This window comes from Stomoxys calcitrans, chromosome 5 (genome assembly GCF_963082655.1).
Source record: "Stomoxys calcitrans chromosome 5, idStoCalc2.1, whole genome shotgun sequence".
Lineage (NCBI taxonomy): Eukaryota > Metazoa > Arthropoda > Insecta > Diptera > Muscidae > Stomoxys > Stomoxys calcitrans.
Genome location: NC_081556.1, coordinates 139,433,994 through 139,445,780, shown reverse-complemented (window position 1 = coordinate 139,445,780; position 11,787 = coordinate 139,433,994). Strand labels below are relative to the sequence as shown.

General features: G+C 39.4%; 1 protein-coding gene across 1 annotated transcript; it reads right to left on the bottom strand.

Annotated features, from left to right (window-relative positions):
• Positions 1-2,954: 2,954 nt before the first annotated feature.
• LOC106090807 (presequence protease, mitochondrial) lies at positions 2,955-11,035 on the bottom strand. Its single transcript, XM_013257124.2, has 3 exons — positions 10,929-11,035; positions 10,015-10,672; positions 2,955-6,100 (listed from the first exon to the last, which is right to left on the bottom strand). The coding sequence occupies exons 2-3, from the start codon at positions 10,563-10,565 to the stop codon at positions 3,574-3,576; spliced, it is 3,078 nt and encodes a 1,025-aa protein (XP_013112578.2). The 5' UTR covers positions 10,566-10,672; positions 10,929-11,035; the 3' UTR covers positions 2,955-3,573.
• Positions 11,036-11,787: the final 752 nt, after the last annotated feature.

Sequence of the window (11,787 nt, the reverse complement as noted above, 5' to 3'; positions counted from 1 at the left end):
GTACGAACATCCAAGTTTGTGCTTCATGGTTAAAGGGGAAGACGAACACGGAATCAGACCTATTGGAGTGAAATTTATAAGTGACATTTTTTCTGCGTTTTGAAAGCGAAAGCGTAATGGAACGGGTTTAATTGAAATTTTAGCTAAACGATAAGAAGCTTCCTTTTTATAGTCGAGTCCAAGTGGCATAAGCAACATGTGTTTGTACTGATTTCTTACATCGCTTAGTTATTCACAATTATCGTAACTATCATTGAAGCGGATAATCACTGCTGACATTTTTTTTGATATTTATAACAAAATTCGAACCCAAACTATGGTGGCACTAGATAGTCCGAAAAGCGTGGAAATTCAATTGAATTAAAAAATAGACAGAATGATAACACTGTGATGGAAATCAACAGCGAGCACCACTAATAACAAATTCAGCGCCATCTACTGGGAGATTTTAATCATTTGAATAGCAACGTCAAGGCGAACGAAGAAAAAGAGAGAAAGAGAAAACAAGCGTCCATAATAGGCTATATTTTCTAATAAAAGAATAATTTTAATATGTATAAACAACAGGAACTGGGAGAATAACTTAGGAAGAAAGTTATTTTTCATATGGTGTAAAAGACGGCGCAGTGGAGCGGGCCGGGTTCAAACGGCTGAATCGATTTTCATGGAATTTCCACAGATGGTAGAGCCCCCGGTGAAATTAGGGTACTCCATTTTTTAATATCCAAAGGGGGGAGGGCCCTCCCCCGATCCCCATTCTCAAAAACAAATGTCGGAGATGGGTGCACCGACTTAAGCGAAAATTTCCATGCCACCTTATGGTATAACATTTTGGGGTCAAATAACCTGGGGGGACGCCCCATCCTAAAACCCACCCGAACGGACATGTTTACCGGTTGGGACAATATGGGTATCAAATGAAAGGTATTTAAGAGTAGAGTACCAACTTGATATAACAATTTGCCCTCACGTGAAGGGGGTCCGATCTACCCCCAAAAATGAAACTTATATAAAAATTTAGTGTCAGGGCCCAGGTCAACACACCCCAAAAATTACCCCCGAATGGACATGTAGGCCGATCGGGATTGTCCCGAGATTCAAACGAAAGACACTTGAGAGTAAAATACGAAACTTATACAAATGTTTGGGCCATATTTCTAGGCGGGTCGCTCCACCCCCAAATTATGCACCAAATGGACATGCACACCGAACCGGACAAGATGGGACTCAAACGAAATGTATTTGAGAGTGGAATACGAAAATTATATAAAAATTTTGCTCAATTTCTGGGGAGTCGCCCTACTCCAAAATTATGCCCCAAATAGACATGTATGTATATCAAACGGGACAAAGTGGGATTCTAATGAAAAGTTATTTGGAAGTTAATAAGGAATATAAATAATTTAAAAATTTGGATCATGTCAAAAGGGGGCCGCAAACACTTTTGGGTGTAGCGAAGCACATCGGGCCACCTACTGTATAGTATAAATCTGACATCTGATTTGGGCCAAGTGTCTGATTTCAAATAGACATGTAAGTCGATCTGCACAAAGTGGGTCTCAAATGAAAGGTAAATTGCCAATTTGCCATATGAAGATCCTGAATTCAATAACTAAGACAATCTTCTCAACCTCAATCAACATTTAAGAACATCCTTGTTAAGCTTTCTCATACTTGAACATATGCTTTTGGAGAGTAGATCAATGGGTCCTTGCATTAGGGAAAAGTTAATAAATGTGCCGTTAAGATTCATGAATTACCAGTGGTTTATCCAAAATCTTCAAGAATAGATTAGGTTAGGTTGAAAAGAGGCTGCGGATATTAATCCGCCCCATGCCACCATGGACAAACACCTAAGCCAGTAATCGGCTTGTTGTACGCTCTAAAAACTAACCTCGAAAAAGAAAATTTTAAGTTAGGAATTCCGTGCTACTTACAAAATCCCTAATTATTTTCCATACCACTCTCCTAAGTTTGTTCATGTCTGGTAATGTGTCCTCACCTAAGTATCGGTGCCCTTTGGCCCCAAAAGTGGGGCAATGATTCAAAGTCCATCATCATCTTACCCACATGCTATCACTTGGTACACCAATTTCGCATAAGTGAGCTCGTAGTCCTATGTGTCCCGTTATGATACCATTAGCTCCTCGTCCTCTCACGATCCGGATCACCCCATAGTATTTTCGTCTTCCTACCGACTTTTTCGCTGTTAAAGAGTGTTGTATGCGCGTTCGTCGCCCACGCCCTTAAAATGGACTGCGTCGACCCGAAAGGATTCGGGATAACCAAGTTAATTGACGGCAGTTCTCTGGCCTTCACTGCCTAATCGTCTGCTCTTTCATTCCCAGTTACTCCGTTATGGCCCAGCACCCAAACGATGCGGATTTTGCCATCCTCTGAGAAGGCGTTAATCTCCTTCTTACTTTCCAAGACTGTTCGTGACCTTACCTTCGCCCGTCTACACAGTGCTCAACATCTATGAGCCTTCTTAGTACGCTCCTGAAAGTGACACTTCCAATTAAGTATCCTATCCAAGATCACTCCTAAGTATATCGAAATCGTTATCGGATATCGAAATCGTTTTATTGAGGAAACGTGGTGCGTCGAATTGGCCCGCCTTCGTTTTCCTTGTAAACAGGCATATTTCAGTCTTCTCTGGGTTAACATTGAGACCCCTGGGTCTAGTCCAGTCATATGCCATATGCAAGACCTTTCGGCCCTTCCGCATAGCTGGTTCGGATCCTTAACCCTAAGAAGCAATATAATAACGTCTGCATAGCATCCGTAACAGATCATTTATGGTGGTCACCCAAAGGAGTGGCGATAAAATGACCCCGTGGCGTGCCCAGTATAGATTGCAAAATTTTATTCTTCCCAGTATTAAGAAAGAATTTTCATATCTTTTACATAATTTTTGTTCTTTCTCGAGTCCACAAAAATCGAAATAAACTCAATTTAATTCTATTTTTAACATTCGTTTATTATTTATATGTTTTTTTTATTATATTATAACTAATCATAATTCATGATTTGGTGAATTGAGAGCAGTTTGCAATTTGCAACAAGTGCGTTTCGTAATAGTAATAATTTTTGTGTTTTTGGCTTTCCTTGTATGGGGTTTTTATGTGAGTTTTTGCTTTTAATGCAGTTAATTTAATTAACTCAAAATGGTTAATATCTATAAATGTAAAAAAAAAAACGGCGATAAACTAAAACAATTATACATGACAATATATAGATATAATCTAAACGAATATCGTATATGTACTAACTAAAAGTAGATTTTCTATATAGGTGTGTACGCACATCCATTTCCATTGAAAGAAGAAGTTTGCTAATCACATGCCAAATCATCCCAATCGGAATAGAATTGCAAACCACTCCTAGACTAATAAGGGTTGGGGTCTTCACTTGAGTGCTTTACATTGAAATACATGTATGTATAACGAACCAAATACAAAAACCTAACCATAAAATGTAAAATATTCAATGTTCTTTTCATCATTTGCGCAACGGCTGTAGCGTTGTGCCAACACATTAAAAAAATATCATATATAAAACGTATGTATGTATTTAGTTTATAACCTTCCATTTGAGCTTGGTCGCAGCCTCCAGTTCTTTATTCTCAGGCCCCAACAGACATTTGCCATAGTAGGCGGGCGAGGTCTTGAAGTATTTCTCTACGACCTGTTGCAGCTCGGCCATGGATACGGAGAGCATGCGGGCGCGGTATTTAAGGAACATTTCTTGGCTGACACCGTACAGGAAGAAATCGATGCCCTGATTTCCCGGAGCTATGGGGGCATCCAGCTGTTGCAGCACACCCAATTTGGCCTCGAATAGACTTTGTTCAGTGAGCAATGAGTTGTTCTGCTGCAGCCATTGATAGGTGTTGTCAAAGGCTTCAAGGGTTTTGGTAGAGTTGGGATCGCGGTAACTGAAGAAACTGAAAATGCCATCGGAACCGATTTTGGCGCCAGCGCCATAAGCTCCATTTTGTTCTCTGACCACCGGCAGCAGATATTTGGCCGATATCAGTTTGGCCAAAACGCGCAGCGTGGGATGGTCACGATGCGTATAGGGCACGGTGAACAAGGCCTTGGCACAATAATTGACTGGTATGTTCATAACGAAGTGTTGACAACTGGGTTCTAAGAGTTTCACCTTATTTTCTACTTGTTTCACTGGGTGTTGGGGTAAATCACTGAGGAACTGTTCATAATCCTTAACAAAACTGGGATAAAACTCCTCAGATGTGTTGACACTGGTGCGCATGGCACTTTTATTAAAAAGTTTATTGCCCAGAGCCTTTAATTTGGCCATAATTTGTTCGGTATTATTCTCGCTGGTAAATTGTTTCATATATTCAATGTGTTCCACACCGGCCAGTTGTGATTTTAGGCGGGCCGAATCCGTAACCAAACCGGCACAAGATTGCATAGCATACAAATGGCCCGAGCTGGCGATTCCCACCGATATATTCGACATGTAATTGTCCACCAACATTTTAACACGCTCCCCTTCATCCATGCGGAAATTAAGCAACAGCTCCTTGCTAAGATCGAACATTGCCTTGACATTCTTATCCAAGGCATGGGTTGTCATCAGCACGCCCAAGTTAAAGGTTTTGCTGTCGTAGATGTTTTCTGCAAAATGCAATTTAAAGCTAATGCCTGCTGTCTTTGAAAGCACCAGCTTGTCGAAATCTCGGTAATCGTAATTTTTGGTGCCCATATCGTTGATGATGTTGCAGAACAGGGGAATCAAAAGAATTTCATCTTTTGTCAAGCCACTACCATCGAAATAGCACTTGAAATAGGAAATTTCATTGGTATGCACATTGCAGACTTGGGTGGGCACCTGTTGTATCTTCACCACATCTAAGGGCTGAATTTTTGGGGCTTCCTGAATATCACTGAGTATGAGGCAGGGCAAAACATCCAAATTCGGAGGGGCCTTTTGGGCCTCCTCCAGCTTAAGGCCATTCTCATAGATTTTACTTCTCTTCTCATGATCTAGGGCCACGATTTTCTTTTGCAGCAATTCCAATTCGGCCGTCTTGAAGTTGTGCTCGTATGTATCATCCGGTGACATGGTCAAGGTCAATCTATGGGTGTTATTGGCAAAATAATGAGACATCTTCTTTTGCAGATATTGGGGATCTTGTTGCAATTTGGAACGGAAATTGCTGAGCATCTCTGAGACTCTTAAGTTCTGGACCACATCTCCCTCATGATTCCACAATGGTGTGGAATTGAATAGCAAACCCAAACCGAATTGTGGCGATTGATGTTTCAATGACAGCTCTATGTTATGCAAAACACTTTCAATGTGTTTGCCATCAAATCCTTTGTCTATTACCTCCTTGACAGTGGCATCAAACAGTTCCTGCACTCGGCCAAAATCATCCACCTTCAAATCTTGCAGGCCCACACAGAAGAAAGTATCCTTAATTTGGGGATCAAAGCCGGTTGTTTGATTGTAACCTCCTGAGAAATTTGGTTCAATCAAATTACGATAGAATGGAGAGTTGGGGCCCCTGACCAACAGCTCGGACAACACATAGAGCACGAAGGTCTCCTGTATGTCTGTCACATCGGACATAAGCAAAGCAATGGCTATTTGATTTTGTTTTTCGAATGGTGCTCCCATATTATCTAAACGACTGGATATATGCACATTACGAGGCTTATTCCATCTGGGCTGGTTGGGTATGCGACTATAGGAATTGTCGATATGTTCGTATTTGCTCAAATACTCTTCGTTAACATAGGCCAAAGTGTTGTTCAAATCAAATGAACCATAAGCATAGATGCGAGCATTGCTGGGATGATAGTATTTACGATGAAAATCTACCAGATTTTGATGTGTTAATTTGGGTATTTCCAAGGGATTGCCACCAGAAACGTAGCCATAAGTATGATCAGGCAATAGATTATTCAGTAGATTCTGTCCAAAGACTGAAGAATTTTCCGAGAAGGCCCCCTTCATTTCGTTATACACCACACCCTTTATAACATATTCGGATTCTTTATCTTTCAAATTTGAATGCTCCAAGCGCCAGCCTTCCTGTAGGAAATCCAAATATTCCAAATTGGGCCTGAAAAAGAAATGAGAATAAAACACATAGGATATTAGTAAAATTTGCTGAAAGGAACTAATTTCCAAAATATGATGTAAGGAACAGGGTCAAACAAAAGGTATTCAAGAGTAGAGTAGAATCTGTTATAAAAATTTGGTCCAACGACTCACCATCAAAATCTGTTCAGAGTTTTTAAAACTAAACAGATTTTTATAAAATTATGCACACATGTTGGAACATTAAATAGAACGTCTTGTGCAAAATTTTATAAAGATAGGACCAAAATTATGGCTACTAAAGTCTAAAAATTTCATATCGAATGAAAGATATATATGGGAGCTATATATAAATTTGAACCAATTTTTTTTTCCAAAATAATAGTATTCGGACTTTTAAAGTTAAAGGTGCAGACTAGGATTTTATTTAAGATATATGGTATCTTAGAAACCTTTTAGAACTGCATGTAGTTTACGTTTTTGCTTTATGATTAAAATAAAATTGACCGACCTAATATACATTCTAAGTCGATCAGCCATGTCCGTTCCTCCTCCGTCTGTCGAAATTACGATAGCGGTCGAATGAATAAATATATCAGCTTGAAATTTTGTACAAATCCTTTTTTTTGGTCACTGTATCGCAGAGGTTTGCATGTCCGCCTATGACGCTGAACGCCTATCCCCTTCTAATGCTGGCGACATAGACAAGAGGTACTTTAATATGTGAAAACTTCTACCCAAAGAGCTGTCGCTTTCCGGCACGCAGGTCGGAGTCGGAAATAAACAAAGAGGCCCTTATCATTGAGCTTAAATTTGAATTGGACAGTACTCAGTAATTCTCATGTGAGAAGTTTGCAATTGTCTTTTTATGGACGTAGGTCGTTGTAGATTGGAGGCCACCGTAGCCCAGAGACCACCGGAAACAATTTTCGGCGGTGGTTTTCACCTCCTAATGCTGGCAACATTTGTGGGGTACTATGCCATGTAAAACTTCTCTCCAAATAGGTGTCGCACTGCGGCATGCCGTTCGGACTCGGCTATAAAAAGAAGGCCCCTTATCATTGGTAGTTGGAGATTGCAAAAGGGTCAAATCGGTTCATATTTGGATATAGCTCCCATATTAAATGGTCCCTGAATTTTACTTCGTGAGCCTCTATAACCATCAATATTTGTCCGATATGGCTGAAATTTACACGTATTGTTCTGTTAGGATTTCCCACTATGCTAAGCACAGTCTAAATCGGTATATTTGTGCCAATTGAGGTCTTGAGCCAAGTAAAAACTTAAATTAGCATTACTCACAAATATGCTGAAAAAATTACAATAAATAAAGAAGATAAAAGGTCTTTTATTCGTCCTCATATAACACACTACATGTTAAAAGCTGGAAAAATATGACTTCTTCCAAAGGTTTTCCGCATTTAAAGCCCTTTAGCTGGGTCTGAGCGAGAAAGAACTTTTTAACATTAAATAAAAAAGAAAATAAAAAAATAATCGATGTCTGACAATGTATATGAAAAGTCAATATATGATAAGAGGTGTCGATAAGGCATTAATCAGTTTTAGCGGGGCACAATGAACCAAAGCTCCAAAATAAACAATTGCAAATTATATTAAATTAATAAAAAAGATGCAAAAAAAAAAGTTTTAATGCCAGATACATTCCTAAAAATTCCATAATATGATTGCACCTATAAAAATGCCAAATTGATAGTAGACGTGTTTTTTTTTGTCACTATGTGGAATAATATTTGGTCACCTTGAATAATAGTCTTACAATTTGCATGACCTCTTTTAGCGGGTAATGCAATTTGCGAGTAAGACAAGTGCTCATATCGCAGATGCCATCAATGGTGAAGCCCGACGCCCTGATCGTACTGCGTATGATACGATGTCAATGCAGTCTAGAAGGAGTGGCATTGAATATGTAGAGGTTACACAGTGCCGGAGATATCATCCTGCTTTGGGGAACTCCGTGTTTTACTCCATGGGATTTCTACATCTTATCTCTAAATTCTACAAACAACTGGCGACCACACAGATATTGCGTAACAAAGCGTTTCAAGCTTGTCGGGAGGAACGTGTGGAAGACGTCCTCAAACACTAGGGTCAAATGCTTTCGTTAGGTCAACTGCCACAAGCACTGTCCTATAACAAGGGCTGATTGAAGCCACGGAAAATATGTGCGGTTGTTGTTCTGTGCAGTCTTCGAAATCCATCCAGGGTCGCCATTGGTTATTTAAAGGCACCCATACCACCTTGCCCTTGCCCCCAACATCATAGACACTCAGTATTTGTGCAAGAGCCTCAATGTACCAGCCTGTGTGGTTCTTACAGCTATCTCGTGCTCACAAACGTCTTAGCTATTGGTGAGAAAATAGAGATTCGTCTGAACGACTCCCCCCCTGCTCGGGTCCTACCGGGCTTCAGTAGTGGGATCATTTCGCCCATCTTTTAGACATCGATTGGTGTTCAAAGACAGGTTGAGGACAGTTGTAAGTTGCACTACTCTAGTTAAATCCAGATTCTTTAGCATTAGTGTAGAGATTACGTTGTGGCCCAACGCTTTGGATGACTGATTTCACGCCACGGATGTCTATCGGCTTGGAGACCACGGATGCGAAGGATGGCTGTTCTCATAACCTTGTCATTCTTGAGATGCGAAATAAATTGACGTTTGAATACCCTGGAACATCTCTTCGGGTCAGTCACAGTTACGTCGGCAAAAGTCACCATTATACCGGGGTTTGAGAGTGACTTAACAATAGACCACAGCTTGCCTAAACTGGTATTTAAGTTAATAAAATGGCAATATGTATACGTAACCTACATACATCAATAGACGCTTCAGTGCTCATTTGAACTCCTCAAATTTTGGATATTTGAGATGAATTTTGAGGCATCCTCAACACAGCAAGCTCGACCAGAATCATAGCAAAGATTGGGGGTTACGCAGACGTGAGTATGTAGCAAATGCAAATTTTGCCCATGAACATTCCACTAAGATACAGCGGCAAACTTCCCAATGTCAATGAGTGCAGTCCGATTCAATTTTAAGCTCAATGATGAGAGGCCTCCTTTTTAAAGCTGAGTCCGAACGCCGTGCGACACCTTTTGTAGCTCAACGATTTATGTTGGTCTAGTATAGGTTATGAAGCTAGTTTAGGTTACAAATGACATTAAAGTGTAGACATCCAAAGCATATAGGACGGAAAACTTGTCACCGAACTTTTTTATTCAAAAGAGGGAAGGATGATCCCACTATTAAAAACCGGGCTAAGAAGTGAGAAAATTTTAATAATACAGGTCGATGTTTGTTTTTCTTAACAGATTTTCTTTTTAAGGTTGCAGCGCATTTTTGGTGGAGGCCACTGTAGCGCAGAGGTTCGAAATCTGCATTGGATCACAAGCGGGGTTTTTCTGGAATATTGCTTTAGAGGCTCTTTGATAACAGCTACAGATACAAGGAAGATATGCATCATTAAATATAGCAGGTGGATCCGAAAGAACTTCAAGCCTATGGTATCACAGCTAAAGTAGCCTCGAAGAGTGTGGTAAAAGATCGCGTGCATATTTATAACCCCGATTTTGAATTAGTTAGAAATATGTTTAAGCTTAGCAATTTTGTCCATACTTTACTAGGTTTGGTAAGAGTGGTAGTCCTCAGACTTACTTAGACAGTAGCCCAAGTAGTTCTCAGACTTACTTATACAATTTAAGTCTATTGTGCTGACAGACCAAGGCCTCTGGTGAGGATCAGACCTACGAACCCCGCCCTGGCAATCCGAGTACGTTACTAACTCGGCTTCCGGGGCAGCTCCATACCTAACTAACAACTATGAAAGATTAAAAGTCCCTTGTTCCTTACTTTAGATATTACAATTACACTAAATGCTTACAAATTGATTTAAAAATTAATTCACAAATTGCACTTACCTGAATACAGCATCCAAATATATTTTCTGCAAATTACGATAATCTGTCTCGTTCATGGAGGAGAATGGATACATTGTGTAGTCGGGACCGGTCATTGCATTCATAAAAGTGGCCACTGATCTATTAAGCATCTTAAAGAACGGATCACGTACCGGATACTTTTGTGAGCCACACAGCACACTATGCTCTAAGATGTGAGGTAGACCGGTCGAGTCAAATGGTGTCGTTCGAAAGTTTATTGAAAACACATTATTGGTATCTTTGCGATCCAAATACCACAGTTCAGTTCCGGTGACCAAATGACGAAATGTGTATGACATTATTCCAAATTCTGGTACATTTTCACAACGTACACATTCGAATTCATTGTAACGTTGACCCTCACTGAATTTGCGCTCGGCCAGCGACACAACTGTAGGAGATTCCAATTTCATTTTTCCTTGGGCCGCTGGCCTCATATCTTGGCCCGGACTATGTTTTGAGTATGATGAGAGCTTTTGACGCATGCCATTGCTGACAACCGGCTTTATAATCTGCAAACGTTTTAGCATGTTTTTCGTTGTTTGTTATTTTCCGGTTATGTGGTGGATGTGGCTCTTCGAATGCGTTTTGGATTGTTTTGTTGTGTAGGAAAGTTCGTGCCTTATTTAAATTTATTCTATAAAAGAGAAGCCCTAATCAGTTGCTTAGCACTTCTTTTGAGTTTTTTCTATTAAGAAAATAATTTTTTAATTTTTCCTAAAATATCAACAATTTCACATGAAACACACACGTTACATCAGCGCACCATTATTTTTTTTTGTGTGGCACAACCACTGACTGGCAATACAATTCTACCGCCTCTTTCTGATATTTAGAGATAATCTCTTTTATGGATAATGTGATAGACAAAGCTCGTAGCTATTTCTACTTACCTTTATCGGAGCCTTTTTTAAAAAGTTATTCATTTATATATATATATTTTTTTTAATGAAAAATAAGATCTAACACACACAATCCGTTGTTCAGGGAAAAGTTAAGTTCGAGAAAACAAATGACAAATGTCATATGTTTTACCAACGAGTTGCCAGATTTGGCAAAAAGAAGTTCTGTTCGCGTATTTTTTTCGTTAAAAATTTTGAGAATTTATTACAGCCAATAGCGACATAATTTTTATTAAAATATATTGTTAAACTGTTATCTTTATAATGAAGTCTAATTATTAGCAATAATATTAAAATATACATATGCGTTTCTTGTTGTGTCTCTAAAAACACACTACGAAAAATAATATGATGTTGTTGTTGTAATTCTATGCGTTGGTATTCTATTCTCCTTTCGGAATAGTCACGGAAATTTATAATTGTCCCGCGAGCGAATTTGACAGCACGCTTTTTATATGCACTTATTGTTTTCTCTATTTAATTTATATATTTGGAAATAAATAAAGAAAAACCATTGAAACTAATAAAAAATACACAGATGATGCCTGCAATGTTCTCAAGTGTTGCCACTTTGACTTTCTTTGCAATTTTCTTCACTATATGCAGAGTACTACTTTTCCGCCTATTTTTAGCCAACGTTTCGCCGCCGCTTAAAAAGCTGCACAGAACACTCTGCTACACTTGCAGGGATCATTGGCAAGCTCCATTTGGGGAGCTAGGACGTTCCAGGGAAACGTCCGATAGTTTGATTGGCATCCGGCTGTAATATCGAATTTAGTTAGCCACCTGATAGATATGTATCTTCTGTACGCATTTGATTAGGTACTAGTGTAACACATTTATGTATGTT

Bases quoted from the DNA above. Each gene is read 5' to 3' on its own strand.
- LOC106090807 (XM_013257124.2), bottom strand. From the start codon at position 10,565: ATGCTAAAACGTTTGCAGATTATAAAGCCGGTTGTCAGCAATGGCATG. The intron at 6,101-10,014 runs GTAAGTGCAATT...TTTCTTTTTCAG, and splicing joins TATTTGGATGCTGTATTCAG to GCCCAATTTGGAATATTTGG.